Source organism: Thecamonas trahens (assembly GCF_000142905.1).
Source record: "Thecamonas trahens ATCC 50062 unplaced genomic scaffold supercont1.17, whole genome shotgun sequence".
NCBI classification, from domain to species: Eukaryota; order Apusomonadida; family Apusomonadidae; genus Thecamonas; species Thecamonas trahens.
The window spans coordinates 6,501-26,581 of record NW_013657663.1 but is presented as its reverse complement, the minus strand read 5'-3'; the positions used below and the strand labels follow the sequence as shown (position 1 = coordinate 26,581).

Genomic DNA, 20,081 nt, shown 5'->3' with positions numbered 1-20,081 from the left:
CCCCCCCCCCCTCCATCACCATCATCTTTGGATAGGGTTAGGAGATGGACTCTGTCCGACGCAGCGCAGTGGCTGTGGCCAAGTGGCCGGTGGCGACGGCGGCCGGAGTGGCGGCGACGACGATGAGAGAGGCAAGGAAGAGGGCACGGCGGCTGGGGCGACGGGAACAGGTCGTACTGGCCATAGCCTTTGCGCTACTGGTGGCGGTGCCTACGGGCTGGATGCTGTTTGTGGCTACCGGCGTCGACTGGGATCCGCTGCTGCCGGCGAGGTCGGTGATGGACCCGAGCGCCGTGGGCGAGGTCGCCGCTGCAGCTTGGGATGCCATCCCGATGGCTCACGTTGCCTACGACAAGGTCCGGCTGCTCATTCTCCGTGTCGGTCCCGGCGAAGAACAAGAAGAGAGAGTCGTACACGATTACGGCGACGTGCCGGGCCTCTCGCCGCTGCTGGCGCTGCTCGACATCAACGTCGGCGGCTGGGGCTCGTCGTTGATGAGTGCCGCCCACACCGCGGTCGGCGCCACTGCGGTTGCGGTCGGCGCCTGGCTCCGTGTTCTTGGCCTTGTGGCGCTCCCGCTGGTTCTGGGCTACGTGTACGTGGCGGCACACGGGTATGTACTTGCGCGGGTGGCATGGGAGAGCTACAGCGAGTCGATGGCCCACGCCTGGTGGTGGCTCTGGCACCAGGTGGCGTCGCAGCCGCCAGCCGCCATCGCGCTCGAGGTCGGCGTCGCTGTTGTCGCTGCCCTCCTCTGGGGTCTGGCGCGGTTCGTCCGTCGGACGCGAATCATCCCGCGCACCGTCCGGTATGTCAACAGCAAGGCCGCGACGGTGGCCCGCGGATGGCAGGCGGTGACCGCTGTGGTCGCCGCGCGATCGCGCACTCTTGCTGACTCGCTCCCGCATGTTGTATTCTGGGGCGGCGTAGCCGGCGGCGCGGTCTTTGCGCCCTCGGTTGCCTTTGGTCTCACCTCGTCGACGCTTGTTCGCTTTGTCACGCTCGCTCTCGTACCGGTCGGCCTCGCTGCCCGGCACCTTGTGCAAGTGCTCCACGCCGAGCGCGGGGCCGACCAGCAGCGCGGCGCGCCTGCTCGTAGCAGCGTGCTCGAATCGTGCAGCTGGCTTGAGTTCTGGGCAGTGTACGGTGGGGTGACTCTCGCGCTCGCCGTTCCGTTTGTCGAGTCGATGATTGTCGCCGCCATCGGCTACGAGCTCCTGCACTTGCTCCACGTCGCTGTTGTGCTGTGGGCACTGCTGCCGTGGACCAACGGGTCGGAGCTTGGGGCGCGGGCGCTGGTCCCGGTCCTTGCGGCGGTGACTCCCTTTGGGGCAGCTGCGAGCGCGCCGCTGCGGCGGCGGGCAAACAGCGGTGGCATGCTCGGCAAGCTCCGCGGACTGTGGGAGTCGCTCTCGGTGGCAACCGCGCTCAACGCGCTCACGTTTATGGGAGTGATGACGGCCGAGCGGGCGCGGATGACGGCCGAGCTCCTGGCGCAGGCCTCGTCGCTCCTGCTCATCACGCCGATATTTCTCTTCACGCCGGGCTTTATTACCTACTACGGCACGGTGCTGGTCGGGTACGCGGTTCCGCTGTATGCCACGCTCTCTGCTCTGGGGTTCTCCGGCGGCAACCGTGGTCGGGGCGGCTCGCCGGAGCGGCGGCGGCGGGCGGCGCCGCTGGCGACGACCCAGCGGTTCTGGGTCCTCTACTGGACGGTCTTTGTCGGCCTCGACTTTGTGCACCACGGCGTCTCGGCGTGGGGCGGCTCGTACATTCCGCTCTGGTACCATGTCAAGCTCGTGGCGCTGGTCTGGCTTCAGCTCGCCGGCGCATCATACGTCTTTACCACGGGCTACTCACGGCTACGCGAGCCGGTCCGCACGCTGTACGACAACCTGGTCGAGGCGACGCCGCTGCGGAACCCGCGCGCGGTTCTTGCGACCCCATCGACGTACATGATGCGACGGGTGTTTGGGACGCCCGAGCCGGCGCCCGTGGCGCGGCGCGACGAGGACAGTGCCTCTGCCGCCGGCGACGCCGATGGTGCAAACGACGCCGATGGTGCGAGCGACGCCGGTGGTGCGAGCGACGCTGATGGTGCCAGTGGCGAAGATGAGCAATCTGCGTCCGAGTGATAAAGCATCATTTAGCGGCGGCGGCGAGTCCGTGGAGTGCGCGGCGACGGAGGTGGGATGGCGGTGGTGATGTCCATGTCAGCGATGCCCTCAGTGGGCGGCTGGGTGTCGAAAGTAGGTGTAGTGCTGGCATCGTCGTCTGGCGCGGGCTCAGCGGCGGCAGCCGCAGCAGCGACAGGGTTCGTCGATTCCGCGGCGGCGTGGGGAGGTGCGTCAGTGGGGAGCTTGGGTGGTGCATACAGGCGGTTCTCGATGCACACAAAGCCCTCTTTCTCAAACAACCGCTGGATCTGGGCCACATACCGCTCAGCAGCCTGACGCGAGCCAAGAGTATAGTTGACGATGGCCGGGCGGTTGCGAGCCGAAGCGGGTCGCCAACAAACTGGAGGCGGGCGGTGTAGATGGACTCGGCGGTGTTGTAGATGGCGAGCGAGCACTGCTTACTGTTCTCCTTGACTGCAGCAAACTTGACACCGCGGTAGGGCCGGATGGCCTGGTCGAACGAGGGCGGCGCAGCCGAGTAGAGCGGCGACTTGCGGGTCGGCGGCGGGGCGGCAGCAAGGGCGGCAAGGGTGGTTGGCTTGGCCAGGCTCGCATTGTGAGGCGCCACGTGGAGTGGGCTCATCGGGTCGCCCTGCAACGAGGTAATGGGCTTGCCGTGCCGCCGCTGCTCGGTGAGGAACGAGAGGAGGTTGAACTTGGTGGCGGTATGGGTGATGACATCGGCAAGTGTCTTGAACAAGTCGTACTTGGCAATGAGGACGTCGATCGAGGGGTCAGGGCGGACGGTGAACTTGTGTGTGTTGTACGCCACGCAGTTGGCAACCTGGGCCACCCGGAGCGACGGATCGAGACAGACCGGCGGGTGGAGGGCATGGAGGAGGCGCTTCTCCAGCAAAATGCGCTCGTCGCGGGTCCAGCCACCGCCAAACTGTTCGACGTGAATGCGCTCAAGGTCGTACATCAGCGACTCGTAGTTGGGCTCGAGCAGGACCTTGTGGACTGCGTACGGCTCGCCGGCCAGTAGAGTCGACACGTCTGACGCCGACGGTGCATCTGGCAGCTGCTTGTGGCGAAAGTCGCGGATTTCGACAACCAGCGAGCCCGAGTAGTAGTGCAGCGGGATCTGGTCCTCCAGCAGCTCGACAAGGAACGGCTGCAGCTGCTGCGCATCGAGCGAGGCAAGCAACTCGGACGCCGTCGTCGAGTACGGGTGCAGCGCAGTTGGCATCGAGCCGAACGCGTAGCCAACGTTGGCAAGGACCACAATGAGCGACGCCTTGGTCTTGACTGAATCCAGCGCGTACGCGCCCGACCGGAACCGCCGCCACAGACCGCGCGGAAAGGCCATGCGGGCATCAGATACGCGTGGACCACATGCTCGCTGATGGAGAGATGCGTTGTGCGCCGCTTCGACTTGCCCTTTTGCACCAGCACCGACGACATCGACGTCGGCGGCACGCCCGTCAGCACCACCGCATCGTCAGCAGCCTGCACAAACTCGACCAGCTCGTCCGGCCCCAGCAGCTGAGCGTCGAGCTTGCGCTTGAGCGGGAGGCTCTCCACCAGGGGAACCAGCGCCGCTAGGTCGTCGACAACCTTGGGTACACCAGCGCCGGTGCCACCTCCGGAGAATGCCACCGCCTCGGCATGGCTCTCGCACGGCTGGCGCCGCTGCTGGGCGAGGCTGGCGAGCTGGGCAATGACCTCGGGGTAGCTCTTTCCAGGCGTGGCTGCCGGCACAGTGTCAGCCACCACAGCACCGGTCGACGTGTCCTCGTCTTGGGTCCGCTTCCTTCGTTTGCGGCCAGCCATGAGGAGAGTTGTATGTAGGTATGTGTGTGTGTATGTGTGTGTGTGTGTGAGCGAGAGAGAGGGAGAGAGTGTGTAGCTCGTCGGAGGGTGTGGGCGGTGGTGGTGTCATTTTTCGCGGGCAGCCGCACAACTCGGCGCTGGGTCTGGAGTGTCCCGAGTGTGGCGGGGGAGGGGGGGGCGATCGGGGTGGAAGTGAGTATCGATTTACGTATGCGCGGAACAAGGAGACTTGTAGGCTGTAATGTAGTTGTGTAGCTTGTGCTTGGGATGCGTTCGCTACCGGCCCATGGATGCTTCGGCGGCGAGTTCGCGGAGGATGGAGGCCGGAGGGCGTCGGCCGACGCAGTTGCCGATCTCTTTGACGGGAACCACCTCGGAGACGGCCCACTTGAAATCAAAGGGCCCACCGAGGGTGGCGGTTGCGTCTTCGTGAACGGACATGCACGACCACCAAAGGCGACCCCCGAGAGCTGCAGCGCGATCCTCGGTGATGCGCAGCGAGTCGAGGGCCGGCTTGCGCTTGACAGACTTCAGTCGCTTGGACTCAGCCTGCTTCTCAGACTTCAAGTCACGAAGAGTCCGGGCCTTGCGGCTGGCATCGGCGGCCGAGAACTGTATGTGGCGCTCCCACATGGCGAGCCATGCGTTGGTTGCGCCGTGCAGCTTCTTAGACCGCCGCGAGAGCATCTTGTCCTTCTTGCGAACCATCCTTGCCGAGGTGCACGCCAGCCGGAGCATCATACCGAGGACAAGCGCCTCCTTCTTCTCGCTGGTGCCGGTCCCGAGCTCGGCGTTGGCGGCCATGGCAAGCATGATCAGACGGGACTCGAGATCCGAGCGTGAGAGTGGGCCCGACTTGCGGGCAATGAGAAAGGCGGCCTGCTCGTCGCCGAGATCCGACATGATGGCCTCGGCGAGGAGCTCAACGCCCGCCCACTTGTCGCTCACCCGCGCAAAGGCCTGCAGCTTCTCCCCATGGCCATGACCTTGAAGAGCGCAAAGGCGGCGTTTCCGGAGCCCGCATCCAGCGGCCGGCCAAGTTCGGGCGGCTCGGCGGCAAAGACAACCATACGCGAGTCGACCCGCGACACATTCATCCGCACCACCTCGAGCTCACCGGCGTTGGCGGTCCGATGGATCTGAAACATCTCAGCAGGGTGGGCCATGACCAGCGCCGAGTGGATCTTCGCCACTGCAGCCGCCATCGCCTTTTCGGTCGGCTTGACTGCAATGGCCGCTACCGCTGACGAGATGAGCTCCATGTGCGCGGTCTCTTCCGGCTTGCGCCGCGGCTCTACACCAGCGGGCGTGCGGGCTATGGCGGTCATCATGGCGGCCCAAGTTGAGACTGCAAGAGTCTCAGCGTCTCCGGCGTCGTTTGGCACGCCACACAGCTGGTACGTCCGCTGCTTGGGCGCCTTGGGCGACTTGACGGTGAACGACTCGCCGACCGGCCCGTCGGCGATGTACTCGCCGACAACAGCGTGGACCAGCGAGAGGACCAGGTCCGGTGACTGGTCACGCTGCGACTTGTAGAAGAGAACAGTAAAGCCACGAACAGTCACAAACCGCGGCACCGGCTTGGACTTGGAGCCGAACTCGCGGATGCCGAGCCAGCCGCACGCATCGTACGGATCCGACGCCGCAATCTTGTCGCACGCGTCGACAACGTCGAGTGCACCATCAGAGCCAGGCAAGACACCGCGCGGGCCTGAGCCGCGAGCACCAGCAGGAAGGAACACCTCCATCGCAGCGAACCAGCCGTTGATGTCGTCGGGAGAATTACCAGAAATAAAGACCGAGTCGTCACCGGCGACAAGGTGGAACTCGGTGGCCACAGCGCCGCGGTCGAGCTGCTTCATGGCGCGCAAGTCCAGCTCGCCCTTGGGCTTTCCCAGCGTGGACTTGGCAGCAGCCGACGGCTTGTAAAAAGCGAGCGTCCTGCCGCGGAGAACAAAGTACCACTCCTTGGCTTTTTTGTGCTTGCGGTGGCCTTCCATGGTGAGCATGCCCTTGAGAACGACGCTGCCGGAAGCGCTTCCGCCGTCGGCGTCGGCACCGGCATCGGTGTCGTCGTCAGATTCGGCGCCGACCGTCGGCGGAAAGTTGCGCGATGGTCGAAAGGCGAGCAGATGGCCAGCAAGCAGTGATGCGTCGAGCACCCGATCGCGCTCTTTCTTGGGCGCAGCACGTGGGTCCGAGGTGAACACATACAACGGCGTCACGTCGAGAGCTTCATGGGCAAGCGAGTCCGAGTCAAGTGGCTCGCAGGTGACCACGGCCTGGGCCGCGCCGTCATCGTCCTGTCGCGAGGTGACGGACCAGCCGATGCGAGTGCCCGAGAGATCCAGGACGGCAACAGGCATGTCCTTCTCGCTCGAGCCCTTGTACAGTGCAAGGAGCTGTGACTCGGCGATGCGGAGGACGCAAAACCGCTTGTTGCCGCGCTTGCCGGCCTTGTTGGAGACATAAAGCCAGCCGCTCAGCTCGCCGGGGTGGGGCGCCGGAACCGCATGCGCGACCGCGCTTTGCTCGGCGGTGTTCGACTGGAGGCCAACGTAGTCATTGATCGAATTGAAGTTGACGCGTGGGCGGTCAAACTCGACGTACGCCGGGTGGACGGCAATGCGCTGGGCCGGCTGGGCTACGCCGGCAGTCCCGCCGACGACCAGCAGGCGGGCCGCAAAGAACTTAAAGGCGTTGACTAGGTCCTGATACGAGATAATGTCGCTCATAGTGTGGAGTACATCGCCCTTGGTGGTGGCGAACGGGGTGTTGATGACAATGACCGGCCGGTCGGCGAAAAGCGCACCGAGCTGGCGGGCCGGGGTCAGCGTGTTGGTGCGGTGGTAGAAGGCAAATGACTCGTAGAGCGAGACGTTCCAGACGGCGAGCGCATTGCCGCCGTAGGTCGCGTTCACCAGTCGCTGCCAGCCACGGACTACGGCTGACGGCGTCGCACCATGGATCACCATCAGGGCGCGGGTCTCGTTCTCGTCAAAGGCAAACCGCTCGGCGAGCTGGACCGAGAACTGGCGGTACTGGATGGGGACAGTGGTGGCAAAGTCGTCGATGGCGCCAAGCTCCAGCATGACCTGCAGGTGTGCACGTGCATAGGTAGCGACGTCGGGACCGGTAAACTCGACCGAGGCCGCAATAGTGAGCGCCTCGCCGGGCTCGATGTGGGTAACGTCAAAGACTACAACGCCCGGTATGCCAGCCGGCGGCACGGTGACCCGCCCAGCGAGCGCAGGGTTCTCGGCAAGGAAGCCAGAGGCGCCGTCTACCATGGGGGTGATGGTGATATCGTCCGGGTTGGTGACCGCGTCGTCGTCGTCTGTCACATCGGTCCGGAGCGAGAGTACGACCCGGATTGGCCGCTTGCTCTCAGAGGAGAAGCCGAGAGAGCGGATGCTTTTGCTGCACAGCTGGAGAGCCAGAACGCCGGCTTCGCCGCGCGAGATTGCCGCCGCTCCGCGGACTGGCGTGATTTCAACCGGGTACTCGACGACAAGCTTCTGCCGCTGGTGGGAGAGTGTGGGCACGTGCATGCCAGAGCGAGCCATGAAGCAGAGCGGGGCGTAGTCGGTGATCTCGCGGAATGCTTCACCGTACTTGGGCCCAGCGGAGTTCGGCGCAACCTTCAGACGGAGTGTGACAGGGGCAGAAGTGCCGACGTCCATGCCGCGAGGAAGTGTTGCCACTGATCCAGCCTCCGGATTGTCCAGCGCAGTGATCCACGGTGAGTTGCCGGTCCGAACCGAGACGCATGCGTCGATGGCGACAGGTGTCGGCATGCCACCGCACGACGTGACGCTGTGGGTGAGGCTGAAGACAGCGCCGGGCTCGAGAACGCCGTACCCGGCCTCGGTGACGACATGGAGCGGCTGGTCCATGCGGAGGTCAAACGGCGCGGCGTAGATGCGGTTGCCTGGCTGGAGCACAATCTGGACAGGTGCGTCGAGACCAGGACCGCCCGAGTTGCCCATCATGCCAGGCAGGCCGTCAGGGCCACGGCGGCCCTTCTTCCCGCCGGGATTCGAGTGGCGAACCGTTCGTCGGTTCTCGCCATGACCAGTGGTGGTGGTCCAAGAGTGGGAGTGGCCACCTCGACCACCAGGCCCGCCTCGGCCACCCTGGCCGCCGACGCCACCGGAACCACCGAAGCCTCCCTTGGGAGTCGGGTGTGAGCGAAGAAGAAGGAAAAGATCGGCGTTGTTGTCGTCGGCGACGACAGTGATGGGCGCAGCGTTGCCACCATCACCACCCGGCCCACCGGGCCCGCCTTGTCCGCCCGGCCCACCTGGCCCACCGTTCGTACCACGTCTGTGGCGTGTGGCGTTGTGGCCTGGACGGCCACAGGCGCCGTCGGAGCCACGGCCGCCTTGGCCGCCTGCGCCGCCTGCGCCACCGTTGGCCTCGAGGTACATCGACGCGTCGGGGTGGCCAAACGGAAGCTGGACGTTCTGGCCAACCGAGACGATGTTGAGGTTGATGACACCATCATGCGGCGATCCGGAGAGATGGACTTCGATGGGCAGGGCATGCCCACCGGGCTGGCCAGGGGCGCCGGCCATGCCCTGGCATGAAAAGCCCTGACCGTCCATGCCCATCTGGCCTGGCGAACCGGGGCCGCCTGAGGTGACGATGCGTGCGTGGGTCTGTGACTGTGGCTGCGTGGCGCAGGTCTGGCGAAAGGCGTGCAGAGCGTCAGTGTTCTCGTCGATCGGACCGGCGAGGAGCAGCGGCGGGTAGTCGTGACCCGGCGGCGGAAGAGCGGCGAGCATAGCGTCGGTCTCGGGTGGTGGCGGCGGGGCCACGTGGGCGTCAGCCAGCGGCGGCGGCGGCATTTCGGACGGAAGCAGCGGACGGCCCGCGTCGGGAAAGGCAACGGGCGGGCGCATGTAGACCGGCGGCGGCTCGTCGGGCACTCGCGGGCGGGCAGCAAGGAAGAGGCGGAGGCCGAGAACGCGCATACGGAGAATGGCCCACAAGGCCTTGCCCGAGCGATGCGCTTGCGGTGGCGGCGCGTTGGGCGCAAAAGGATCCACATTGTCACCAAACGCCGGCGGTGGGGCAAACGAGTACGACGGCGGTGCGTCCATCGACGGATCGAGACCGAACCGGGCAGTTGGGTCTACCGCCGGATCAGTGTCGTCCGAGTCAGAGCTCGAGCCAAAGGCGCCGTCGTCATCGCCGAGAATGGGGGCTGACGATCCGGGCACATCGTCACCCGAGGTAGAGTCTCGGCCAGCCCAGTCGGCGTCGTCAAACGCATCGGTGTCGGACAGCGGCGGATGAGCGTAGTTGGGCGGAGGCATCGAGACGGGTTCCTGTGGCGGCGGGACGGGGCAAGAGTCTCCAGTGGGTGCTATCGGAGCTGCAGCATATGGATTGCCCCCAGCAGCCACGGCTGGTGCGCCATAAGGGTTGTGCGGAGGAGCGTTAGCCGGCGGTGGAGCACCATACGGGTTGCCAACAGCGGTTGCAGGTGCTGGAGGCGCTCCATACGGATTCGGCGGCGGGGTAGCAAAAGATGGAGGTGGCCCTGGAGGTGGGACGTTGGGGTCGAACGCCGGTGGAGGAGGGTCGGACATGGCTATGGAGAGGGATGTGGGTGATTTGTGGTAGCCAGGTGGTGTGGGCGGGGTGCAGGTTCCCAGGTTCCCTGAAGGACGAAACGAGGCGTCTGATGTGATGGCCGAGGCAGGGGATGAGATTGGCATATGAGGCGGGTGTACAATCGATGGCATACGTGCATCGGATGGTGGTGTGTGTGAGTGTGTGGGTGTGTGGAGGGTGGGTGTGCGGGTGAGCGGGTGGAGTCAGCGACGAGGTTCCCAGATGCGGGCCGCGTAGAGGCGGGCGCAGCGGGTGCACGGCTGGCCAATGTGTTCGAGGTGGAGCGCCATGTCGATCTCGTGGCGGATGACTTGGATTTCCTCGGGGATGGGCGAGGTCATGGAGGCAACCCAGTCGCAGCCGGCATGGCGGCATGCAAAGTTGGGGTCGATGTCGGCGGCGGAGAGATCGTCGAGCCAGATGCCGCCTGAAACAAGCTTGTGGCAGACCGCGCAGTCGGCGCCGGCCTCGGCAACGTGGACCCGGTGCTGGTCAAGGTCGACATTGTGAAGCTGGAGCTCAAAGAATTGCTCGGCGACGGACCTCGTCGGCGACGACTTCCACGAGCAGCCTGCGTGCGGGCACTCGTGCATGGAGCGCGAGGCGGTTGGTACGGCGTCGATGTAGGTGTGAGCAGCAGTGTGCTTGGCGTTGGCGTTGGCTCGAGATTTTTGAGCCTTGGCTCGCGACTTTTGAGCCTTGGCCATGGCCATGGCAAGCGCCTTCTGGCTCACGCCGGTCGCGTCTTGCGGCGACGAGCTGGGGGGAAGGGGCGGGTCGACCGGTGCCGGGTCAGCCGGCGGAGAGGCAGGAGCGATAGACGTGGCCTCGGTGGGTGGGAGCTCAGCAGATGGCGCCGCGGTTGAGACCGTCGATGTAGCCGAGGTCTTGGCCTTCTTCTTGGGTGCTTAGCGGGAGGATCCGGCGACGGCAGGGGCGATAGGGGCGGGAGGCCGGCTTTGGCGCGACGGTGGTTTTCGGCGTTGTAGATAGGGCCGGGAACCATGACGCTGCGGGAGGAAGTACCAAAGATGACATTGCGGCCGATGATCGACGGACCTGACTTGTTCGCGTTGTTTGAGCGGAGGTCGCTGGCGGACGCGCCGGCAGTGGCGGCCGAGGCGGCGTGGAGGAGCGGTGGGGGATCGGAGCGCTTGCGCTTGAGCGAGTTGGAGAGCGGGACAAATGCGGTCGACGGGGCAGTCGGCGTCGCGGTTGAGGCGGCCGAGGCGGTCGAGGCAAACGAGGTGACCGGCGACGAAAAGGTGATGGGCCCAGAAGCAGACGGCGGCACCGACGAGGTAGACGGCGGCGGCGGCTGGGAGTTGGGAGGAGCCGGGACCTGGGAGATGTGGTAGAGCGAGGCGATGGCGGGCTCGCCATTGGGCTCGACGATGCGGAGCGGAAGATCGTCCTCGCCGTGGAGCTTTGCATCGGCAACATCGTCGGGAGTGCAGACCGAGGCGGCGAAGACGGTAGCGCGGCCGAGGTGGACAAGCTCGTCCTCCCACTCGCCAGAGGCAACCAACTCGAGGCAGACAGCACATGAGATCGGATTCTGGCTCCGGACATGTTGGCCATGGACACGGAAAGAGCGCAGATGGCGGGATACGCCGGCCATGCGGCCCTGAAAGTCCGGGACCGAGGACGTCCATGTGCAGCCGTCGTGCGGACAGCGGAAGATATCGGCCGGCGGGACGAAGAAGGCCTCCCACAGGCCGGAATCGAGCATCTCGACGCAGGTGGGACAGGACTCTGGGCAGATGCGCTCATGTAGATTGGCGGAGATGACATGGTCCATGAACTGTCGCTCTGACGCAGTCTCGGTCGTGTAGTTGCAACCGGTGTGTGGACATGACCGCTTCCCTTTCTTTGCCGTGTACTTGCTCGCCAGCTCGGCCACGGTTTGCATGACGAGGGGAGGGGGGGGGGGGGGGGCGTGTGTGTGTGTGTGTGGAGGGGGAGATGAGAGTGAGTGTGCGGGCGTTGTTGGGGAGTGATCAGTGAGGGTGAGGTGGTCAAGGGTGTGGCTTGTCGTGGGGAGGGGGGGAGAGGGTTGTGTGTGGTGGTGTGTTGTGGCGGAGGCGGTGGGTGGTGGTACACACGACTCTGGTGGTGGTTGTGGTTGCTGTTGTGGCTGTGGTTGCGGTCATTGACATGGGCGGGCTTTCTAGGTACAGACGCGCGGGCAGAGTGTGTATGATGGCAGTGGTAGTGTTTGTGGTGGTGGCTGGTCTGCTTGCTACGGGTGGCGAGGGCAAGGCGGCCAAGAAGGTACCGGTCTCGGCCGAAGAGGCGCTTGGCAAGCTGCATGAACTGGCGGAGCGGGCAAAGGCGTCTGCGGACGGCACAGTGAGCCTCAGCGCGCACGAGTATCGCGAGTATGTGCACGCGACACCACGGCTGTACTCTGTGGTGCTGATGTTCACGGTGGCGAGTCCCGGGCGCGGATGCAAGCCGTGCGCCATCATGTGGGAGCCGTACACCGAGGCGGCGTCGGGCTTTGCGCGGCACCATCTCGACGAGAGCGTGGCAGGCGTGGAGGCGGCGATGGTGAACGGGACGGCGGAGGATGTGAGCGATGCAGAGCTGCCTGTGTTCTTTGGAGTGATCGACTACGACAAGGCCAACGGGGCGGCGATCTTCAAGGCTGTGCAGGTCTCTGGTACGCCTTACATTGCGTTTGTGCCGCCAGCGCGGGCACTGGTCAAGTCGAGCAAGGCGCCGTCGATCGGGTCGAGCAAGGCGTGGCGAAAGCGGTGGACCAAAGACAACGAGTTCAACCTGCGGCAAATGTCGTCGGACACAACGGTCTTTCTGCAGTTTATTACCCGGCAGTGTGGGCTCGAGATTGACGTCTCACGGCCATTGCCGCTGTTTCGGATTGTGTTTGCAGTGGCCGGGACGGTGGGCTCGCTGTGGGCGGCGCAGGACAAGATCAACGCGATTGTGCCGTTTCGGCTTCTGTTCTTTGGCGCGTTTCTCTGCGGCGTGGTGTACTGCTACTCGGGTGCCATGTTCTGCACCATCCGGTCGGCGCCGTGGACGCAGGCTGGGAAGGACGGCGAAATGTGGTTCTACCCAGCGCAGCGGCACCAGCTCGGCAAGGAGGCGATGGTGGTGGGCGGATTGTACGCGACGGCCGTTGCCGGCATCCTGGTTCTCCTCCGCGGAGTGCCGCGGCTTGCAGCAGCAAACTACGGCACGCTTGTCATGATCGTGCCGACGGTGGTCGGATGCTTTGCACTTTGGCTCGCGCTCGGCTACATCTCGGTGCTGTTCACGGCCAAGATGGGCGGCGGGTATCCGCTACCGCTGACCAACTTTGCGGCTCTGCTCCCGCGGTCATGGGGATATTTCAACAAGTACGGATAGCGCGCAGTGAATGACAACGAAACCTACAGGACGCGCACGAGCCGTGTGTGTGTGTGTGTGTGTGTGTATGTGAGCATTACGACGAAGTCGGCGAGGGCGCGGCCGAGTTCACGGTCGACGACGACTGCTGCGGGACAACCGAGACAACGGTCTCCTCCCACTCGATGCCCTCCTTGGCGAGGCCTTCGAGAATGGGGTTGTAGAGACGGGGGGTGATGGGGATCTGGATGCCGGTCAGGTCGTTAAACTCGCCCTGGAGGATGAGGTCGATGGCGATGGCGACCGGGAGAGCGACGGTGCGGGCCATAGCGGAGCCACCATCGGGCTGCTTGCCGACCGAGATGAGGCGCGAGGAGATGTGCTCCTTCCGGCCGTCGTCGTACTCGACCTTGAACTGGTGGAGCATGACGATGCAGTCCTGCTCGCCTGGCCCGTACTGCATACGCTCCTCACAGAGGGCGGAGAGGGCGTCGAGCGGGGTGTTGCCGGCAGGCGGAATGGGCTTGGACGCGTCAAACAGCCCAAGCCAAGCCATCTTCTTGACGATGACCGAGTCCTTCTCGAGGCCGAGGACGCCGGCAACCGAGCCGGCCGGGTCGGCGGCGTCGAACGGGCCACCCTTGGCGGTCACCAGCATCTCGACAAGCTCCGGGTACGGCTTGCCAGGCAGCGAGTTGTCTTCCTCGAGCGACATGAGGCCGAGGTCGACCATCTTCTTGATTGTGGCGCACCAGCCCGGGTAGCGGAAGGTGCCGCGGACCAGGTCCTGGATGCCGGTCAGGCCGTAGATCTCCTCGTACTGGGTCGAGTCGCGGTTCGGGTAGCCCTCGAGCGGGCCAAAGCCGGGCACGTGCATGTCCTCGTACGAGTCGAAGAGGTCTTCGCCGGGAATGGTCACCTCTTCGCCGTCCTTCTTGAACTTGGCCGTGTTGCGGCCGGCGAGCAGGACGCCGCGTGGCGCCCAAGAGAGCTTGTAGCCCATGGGATTGTCGTTAAAGTGCGGAGCAGGGAGGCCGCCACAGTACGACGAGAACGACTTGATGTAGCCGCCCTTGGACTGGACCTCGTGCACAATCTTCATGGCCGACGCGTGGTCAGTGCCCGGGTCGACGCCGCACTCGTTGAGGAGAATGATGCCTGCGTCCTTGGCATCGGCTTCCAGCTCGCGCATGGCGTCCGACACGTACGACGTCGTGGCAAAGTGCTTTTTGTGGGCAATAGCGACCTTGGCAGCCTTGACGTGGTAGATGTACGGGAGCATCGAGACAACAAGGTCGACGTCGGGCACCAGCTCGTGCAGGCGGGCCTCGGCAGAGTCGTGGGTGATGTCGAGCTCGAGAGCCTCGACATTGTCGAGACCAGCAATCATCTTCTCGGCGCGCTCCAGAGTCCGCGACGCAACTGATATCCAGCCATGGGTGAGTGTTGGTGGGGGCGGGTGCTGCGTGTCGGCGGTGGGGGCGGTACCATCCCACCGGCCATCCACAAAACGGGGAAACAGTGTCAGGCAGAGACAGGAGGGGGGATAGGGAAGAGGAATAGGAGCAAGGATCAAGAGGAAGGGGTGGGGAGGACATACCCTTGACGCCGTAACCATGCTGCGAGAGATAGACCACGAGGGGGCCGGCACAGAATCCAGAACCAAGAACGAGCACATGCTGCGTTGGCGCTGCCATGATGAGTGGTGAAGCGAGGTGTGGCGACACGTCGATGACGATGACGATGACTTGGGGGCGAGGACAGGGGGTGCTGGGCACCTCTCGCTGGTGGTGGTTGTGGGTGGGAATGACGTCGATCAGGAGGTTTGTGGCGGATGACTTGTTCAAGTTCAACAACATCAATCTGGACTCGTTGACCGAGAACGTAGGTTGGTGTGTGGGTGTGTGGGTGGGGGGGAGGGGGGGGAGGGAGGGAGGGAGGGGGGGGGTGCGTGTGAACGTGTATGTGCATCTGTGCGTGTGTGTATGCTTATGTGTGGGTCTCTATGTGTAATGTGTACGCGTGTCTCTGTATGTATGCGTGTCTCTGTATGTATGCGGGTCTCTCTGTGTATGCCGGTCTCTCTGTGTGTGTGTATCTCTGGGTGCGTGTGGTCTTGGTCGCGGTCGGACAGTACAACATCGGGTTCTACTTTCACTACCTCTCGCGTTGGCCCGACTTCTCGGCAGTGGCCGAGGACGCGTCGGGGAAGCAAATGGGATACGTGATCGGCAAGGCCGAGGGTCGAGGCGAGGACTGGCACGGCCATGTGACGGCGGTGACGGTCGCGCCCGAGTACCGGCGGATCGGGCTCGCGTCCAAGCTCATGGACTGGCTGGAGGAGGTGTCGGAGAAGCAGTACGACGGGTACTTTGTCGATCTCTTTGTCCGCAAGACCAACACTGTGGCGATTGGCATGTACGAGCGTCTTGGGTACGTCATCTACCGACGAGTGCTCGGGTACTACGGCGACAGCGAAGACGCGTATGACATGCGCAAGGCGTTGAGACGAGATCCAGAGAAGAAGTCGATGGTGCCGCTCGACAGGCCGGTGCTCCCGGAAGAGTGTGTCTTTTGATTTAGGTGCCGCTATCACAGTCGGCGGGGCGGTTGGCAAGGTAGCGGAAGAGGGTCAAGGACAACAAAGAGTACAGTTAGCGCAGGAGATGCAGTTATTGCGTTGCCGACGTCGACCACGAGACGCTCTCGACAGACGGTGGGGTGGTGAGCGACGGCGAGCCGGATGGAAACTTTTCGTCAAACAGCAGGGAGAGCTTGGCGGCCGAGACGGCGACGTCGCTGCGCGAGTAGCCGATGCGGACCTGGAACCGCGGGGCCCAGTCGGGGGTGATGCCGAGCTTGTTGCGGGCAACCAGGAGCGCGGCCGACGCAGTCATCGATGGCATGCAGTCGAGGAAAGCCATGCTGAGCAGACAGATTTCGGCGAGAATAGTGTGGGAGACCTTGCGCAGCGCACGCGAGTACTGCGCGGCCGACGCCGGTGTCAGCTGCAGGCCATGAATCGAGTCCTCGTCGGGGCAGACGCCAATGGAGGCAAAGTAGCCCCAGAAGAAGAGCGGCGTGACAACGCGCAGCTTCCAGCTGAGCGTGTGCAGGATGTTGCCCTCCATGGCTAGGATGGCGTCCGGCGTGTACTGGTAGCCTGCGAGCTGGTTGAGAGTCTCGAGGCTCGGCACCTTCTTCGACTCGAACATCTTGCCAGCCACAAGCATGCAGGTCAGCGCCACCAGCTGGACGCGCCGCTTCGAGACATGGCAGGCGTGGAGGACCTGGTCAAAGTAGCGGACAGTGGCAAAGACGGCCTCGGAGCCGTAGCCCAGCAGCGAGTTCATCAGCGGCACCATCCACTCGACGACCGACTCGCGGTAGCGGGCAACACGCCCAGTGAGGACCACGAGCTCGTGACCATCCTGCTCACGATCGATAGCCATCACATACGCGTCGTAGTCCATGGCCTCGTCAAGACCCCACTCCATGCCTGCGGCAGCCAGCGTGCGAACTGGCACGGCGCCGTCATCGGTACGCGGCGGTGGGCTGCCATGGAGTGCCGGACGCGCCGAGGGCTCGTTTGCAACGGGCAGCTGTGGCGCAAGTTGCTGCGGCGACATCGTTGACGACAGTGTCTCGTCCGCATACAGCGCAGCGCCTGGAGACTCGGGGTGGGCGGCCATTGCGGGAAAGCGGAGGCGGGAGTCGGATTTGGCGGGAAGGACCAATAGATTTGTTCGCGCACTTTTGGACTGACGGTGTAGCAGGGCTCGTCACACTCACACGCCGTGTGGGCACCGACGGCTTGAACGAGTACGGACGTAGCCACGCAACAAAACGTGTCTATGCCGCCTCTGTGGTCCCTGGCCTCCCCTCCTCTCGACCTGAAAGTGGTCAGTAGCGTCAAGTTGTCGTCGCCACGCTTGCTGCCGTCCCGACGACGTCGTGGCGGCTGTGGTGCCAAGCAGCAAAGTCGTCATCGTCACGGAGACATCATTTGGATATTTCCCGCTCTCACGTTTGCCTGCATCTAGGAGAGGCGGCAGCAGCTACGGGGAACGGGTGAGCACTCGACGCGACGGCCGCCAGCTGGTGTGAGTGCGAGGGCCGGCATGATCCACGACGACGATCCGAGTGGCAAGCGGAGGAGGAGAAACGGGTCGGGAGTGCCGCGGTGGCTCAAGGTTGTTGTGGTTCTTGCACTGGCGGCTGCCGTCGGCTACGGGTGCGGACTATGGTCGGGTGCGTGTGGGCTCGAGGCGGAGACGCCGGCAGCCGGGCAGGGGAGCCACAAGGCGCCGCTACCTCCGGGCAGGGGGTGGGACACCAAGCCGGGGGGCCCACCCGGCGGGGTGGTGGCCGCTATGCCCAAGGGTGGGACAACGGCACGGCCGCTCGGCGCACCGGGAGGTGGCCCGGCGGGAGCTGCCGGTATGCCCGGCAACGCAGGCACGGCGACAGGAGGCAAAACGCTCATTCTCCTCGTCATCTCGGACAATGTGTACCAAGACTGGCAGTCTCGAGTCTTCCACTACCACATGAAGAAGCTCCTGACGCCGGATCAAAAGCTGGTGACGCTTATCTCGTCGCCGCAGCCGGTAGACGTGGCGGGCAAGTGCGCGAAGAAGCATAACAACTGCCCACTCTTCCCGACGGGCGACTACACCAAGGCGGCGAACGGCGACGCTTTTGTGGTGTACAACCGAGCGCACGCTATTCGCGAGTACATGGATGATTTTGTGGCTCGGCGGGCGCGCGGGATCGACGCTGAGTACACCAACGTGGTCATTGTAGAGCCGGACATGATCCCGCTCAAGCCGTTTGACGTTGTGGCGCCGCGCGGCACGGTGTACGGGCACTCGTACTTTTACATGGAGCGCGGGTATGGCGGCATCAACAACAGCCAGCTCATCGAGTACTGCTCGTTCCGGCCGGACGATGTGGCACCGATCGGGGTGCCGTACGTGCTCCACGTCGACGACCTCATTGCGCTCCTTCCGCTGTGGATCGAGAAGACGGTCAAGATGCGGCTGCCGCAGCCGTGGCTCGCCTCGCACGAGCGGTCGTGGATTGCTGACATGTGGGCCTTTGCCTGCGCCGCCGCAGACCTGCACCTGACCTCTGTGGCGTCGCCGACCTTTGGCCCCGAGACTGCCATCGACGCCGAGCCCGGCGACGACTCGATGGTCATCCACTACACGTACGGCTACCGTTTCCCACTTCCCGACGGCTCCAAGTTTGAGTTTGAGAAGCGGTCGTGGACGGTCGAGGCGCCGACGCCGCGTCCCTACCCGGAGCCGCCTGCTGACCAAGCAAACAAGCTGGAGAAGATCCACATGGCGGCGCTCAACGAGGCGCTTGTGGCTATCTTTGGACCGAGCGAGTAGAGATGGTATGGTTTAAGGTGACAGTCAGCGGCGGCGCTGGCGGCGCTGACGGCGCTGGGCCTCCATAAAATGGCGGTCGGCCATACGGCGCATTGACTCACGAGTCGGGACAAACTCGTCGTCCATGACATCATCCCGGGCGTCGGCGTCGTCAGAGGCCTCGGAGAGGTCAGACTCGTCGTCGAGGGCAATGGCAACGCGCAGGTTGTCGGGCGGGAGCTGGGCCTCTTGGCGCGAGGCGAGCTTGGTCTCGAGAGCGCGGATGTCGTCGTCGGCATCCATGACCATATCGCCATCCTCGACCGCATCGAGGAGCTTGAGGACCTTGGCCTCGGCAATGGCGAGAGTCTCGACGACTGTGTCGTCAGCCATAGGTGGCGTCTTGGCAATGGTGGGGAACTTGTACTCGGCGAGCATGTCGGCGAGATGGCCGACGCCCGACTTTGCCTCGAGCAGCGCGTCGGCAATGAGATTAAACTTGGTCCGGTTCCGCTCCATCTTTGCAGTTGACTCGGCAAGGTTGGCCTCAAACTCAGCAACCGACTCGGCAGTCCCGCGATCGCCGGTCCCAGCAAACCGCAGCTCCTCATACAGCGACGCGAGCTTGGTTTTCTCGTGGCGGAGCTCGTCAAGTCGGGCCTCGGCCTGCTTCTTGGACGCCTCCAGCGACTTGTGGGTCGCCTCCTGTGTGAGAAACTTCTTGATGACTTCGTTGACGTCAGCGACGCCGGTCGCCTCCTTGATCTGACGGAAGGCATCTTCGTAGGTAGCAATCTTGCGCTCCTGCTCTTCGAGCAGGCGTGCGTCGGCCGCAGCCTGATCTGCGTTCTCTGACTCCGAGTCGGACGATGCAGCCTCGAGCTCAATCTGGCGCTGGCGGCGCTCCAGGGCAGCCATCTTCTCCTCCTTGGCATTGACCAGCTCGACCTTGTCCTGCTTCTCACGCTCCTTGGCGGCGCGCTCGGCCTCGATCATCGACTCGAACCGCTCGAGCTCGGACTTGGCGACGTCGCGGGCGTGGACTGCGTCGCGCTGCATCATAATCAGCTCACCAAGATCTTGTTCCTTGGTCTCGAGCGTTCGCTCGATGGCAGCCAGCTGGTTGTCAAAGCCGAGGCGCTCCTCCTCGAGTCGCTGCTTGATCTGCTCGTAGGTCTTGCGGATGGACATGGCCTCGTTGTACTTGATCATGGCCTTGTCAAGCCGGTTCTCCAGCCGGCGAATGGCCTGCGACTCGCTCGAGTCGTGGTTGAGCGCACGTGCCGCCTCGCGGGACATGACCTCCAGTCGGTCCTTGAGCGACTCGAGGCGTGAGTCCATGCGGTCGGCTTCTGCGTGCTTGAGATCGTGCCGCTTGCGGAGCGCAGCCTGGGCCTTGTCAGCGCGCTTGACCTCTTCCTTGAGGCTTTGAGTCATCGAGTAATTGTCCTCAAGATTGCGCACGCGGCCAAGGTCGTCGCGGAGCTTCTTGTTCTCGGCCCGCAGCGCCTTGATCGTTTCCGAGTTGTGGCTCTGGGTCCACATAGCAGCCTCGACATAGGCCTTCAGGTCGCCCTCTGTTCACACCATTCGAGAAACAAGAAGACATGGGCAGTTCATGCATGAGTTGAGGGACGGGAGGTCGGGGAGGGGGGGGAAGCTTGGGTGTAGGGGGAGGGGAGGGGCAGGGGAGGCAGCAACGGTTGAAATTTGGTCAGCCGCCGCAAGGCGGTTGGTTGGACGACGCAGGGATGAGGTGGAGGGGAGGAGGGGGGGG

General features: G+C 64.1%; 10 protein-coding genes across 10 annotated transcripts in view; 4 read left to right on the top strand and 6 right to left on the bottom strand.

The window, feature by feature from the left end:
• Nucleotides 1–221: 221 nt before the first annotated feature.
• On the top strand, nt 222–2,155 carry AMSG_04127 (uncharacterized protein; the record flags this gene model as incomplete). Its single annotated transcript, XM_013903464.1, has 1 exon — nt 222–2,155. The coding sequence occupies one exon, from the start codon at nt 222–224 to the stop codon at nt 2,136–2,138; it is 1,917 nt and encodes a 638-aa protein (XP_013758918.1). The 3' UTR covers nt 2,139–2,155.
• A 73-nt stretch (nt 2,156–2,228) lies between these two features.
• On the bottom strand, nt 2,229–3,953 carry AMSG_04126 (uncharacterized protein; the record flags this gene model as incomplete). Its single annotated transcript, XM_013903463.1, has 4 exons — nt 2,229–2,264; nt 2,315–2,452; nt 2,518–3,428; nt 3,470–3,953. 4 exons carry the CDS (start codon nt 3,951–3,953, stop codon nt 2,229–2,231), a joined length of 1,569 nt encoding a protein of 522 aa, XP_013758917.1.
• A 276-nt stretch (nt 3,954–4,229) lies between these two features.
• Nucleotides 4,230–9,274, bottom strand: AMSG_04125 (uncharacterized protein; the record flags this gene model as incomplete). Its single annotated transcript, XM_013903462.1, has 3 exons — nt 4,230–4,913; nt 4,940–8,238; nt 8,308–9,274. The coding sequence occupies 3 exons, from the start codon at nt 9,272–9,274 to the stop codon at nt 4,230–4,232; spliced, it is 4,950 nt and encodes a 1,649-aa protein (XP_013758916.1).
• Nucleotides 9,275–9,778: 504 nt separating this feature from the next.
• Nucleotides 9,779–11,307, bottom strand: AMSG_04124 (uncharacterized protein; the record flags this gene model as incomplete). The annotated part of the gene is made up of 2 exons (XM_013903461.1): nt 9,779–10,482; nt 10,602–11,307. 2 exons carry the CDS (start codon nt 11,305–11,307, stop codon nt 9,779–9,781), a joined length of 1,410 nt encoding a protein of 469 aa, XP_013758915.1.
• A 470-nt stretch (nt 11,308–11,777) lies between these two features.
• AMSG_04123 (uncharacterized protein) lies at nt 11,778–12,973 on the top strand (the record flags this gene model as incomplete). Its single annotated transcript, XM_013903460.1, has 1 exon — nt 11,778–12,973. One exon carries the CDS (start codon nt 11,778–11,780, stop codon nt 12,948–12,950), a length of 1,173 nt encoding a protein of 390 aa, XP_013758914.1. The 3' UTR covers nt 12,951–12,973.
• A 20-nt stretch (nt 12,974–12,993) lies between these two features.
• Nucleotides 12,994–14,647, bottom strand: AMSG_04122 (saccharopine dehydrogenase). Its single transcript, XM_013903459.1, has 2 exons — nt 14,530–14,647; nt 12,994–14,351 (listed from the first exon to the last, which is right to left on the bottom strand). Exons 1-2 carry the CDS (start codon nt 14,624–14,626, stop codon nt 13,027–13,029), a joined length of 1,422 nt encoding a protein of 473 aa, XP_013758913.1. The 5' UTR covers nt 14,627–14,647; the 3' UTR covers nt 12,994–13,026.
• A 67-nt stretch (nt 14,648–14,714) lies between these two features.
• Nucleotides 14,715–15,594, top strand: AMSG_04121 (N-alpha-acetyltransferase 20, NatB catalytic subunit). The gene is made up of 2 exons (XM_013903458.1): nt 14,715–14,813; nt 15,064–15,594. Exons 1-2 carry the CDS (start codon nt 14,736–14,738, stop codon nt 15,505–15,507), a joined length of 522 nt encoding a protein of 173 aa, XP_013758912.1. The 5' UTR covers nt 14,715–14,735; the 3' UTR covers nt 15,508–15,594.
• On the bottom strand, nt 15,486–16,163 carry AMSG_04120 (cyclin; the record flags this gene model as incomplete). Its single annotated transcript, XM_013903457.1, has 1 exon — nt 15,486–16,163. A coding segment is annotated over one exon (562 nt), but the record flags the coding sequence as incomplete, so codon positions are not given.
• A 1,008-nt stretch (nt 16,164–17,171) lies between these two features.
• On the top strand, nt 17,172–18,414 carry AMSG_04119 (uncharacterized protein). The gene has a single exon (XM_013903456.1). It carries the CDS (start codon nt 17,303–17,305, stop codon nt 18,323–18,325), a length of 1,023 nt encoding a protein of 340 aa, XP_013758910.1. The 5' UTR covers nt 17,172–17,302; the 3' UTR covers nt 18,326–18,414.
• The window catches only part of AMSG_04118 (uncharacterized protein), a 2,022-nt gene continuing 260 nt past the window's right edge, over nt 18,320–20,081 (bottom strand). The window contains exon 2 of the mRNA XM_013903455.1: nt 18,320–19,881. Within this exon, the coding sequence (XP_013758909.1) occupies nt 18,350–19,881 (1,532 nt within the window). The 3' untranslated portion in view covers nt 18,320–18,349. The remainder of the gene's footprint in view (nt 19,882–20,081) is intronic.

What these genes read in the sequence shown, in the direction of transcription:
- AMSG_04122 (XM_013903459.1), bottom strand. Translation starts at nt 14,626, where the DNA reads ATGGCAGCGCCAACGCAGCATGTGCTCGTTCTTGGTTCTGGATTCTGT. An exon ending in GCATGGTTACGGCGTCAAGG is followed by an intron (nt 14,352 to 14,529) that starts GTATGTCCTCCC and finishes GCTGGATATCAG; the next exon opens with TTGCGTCGCGGACTCTGGAG.
- AMSG_04121 (XM_013903458.1), top strand. Translation starts at nt 14,736, where the DNA reads ATGACGTCGATCAGGAGGTTTGTGGCGGATGACTTGTTCAAGTTCAAC. An exon ending in TGGACTCGTTGACCGAGAAC is followed by an intron (nt 14,814 to 15,063) that starts GTAGGTTGGTGT and finishes GCGGTCGGACAG; the next exon opens with TACAACATCGGGTTCTACTT.
- AMSG_04119 (XM_013903456.1), top strand. Translation starts at nt 17,303, where the DNA reads ATGCCCAAGGGTGGGACAACGGCACGGCCGCTCGGCGCACCGGGAGGT.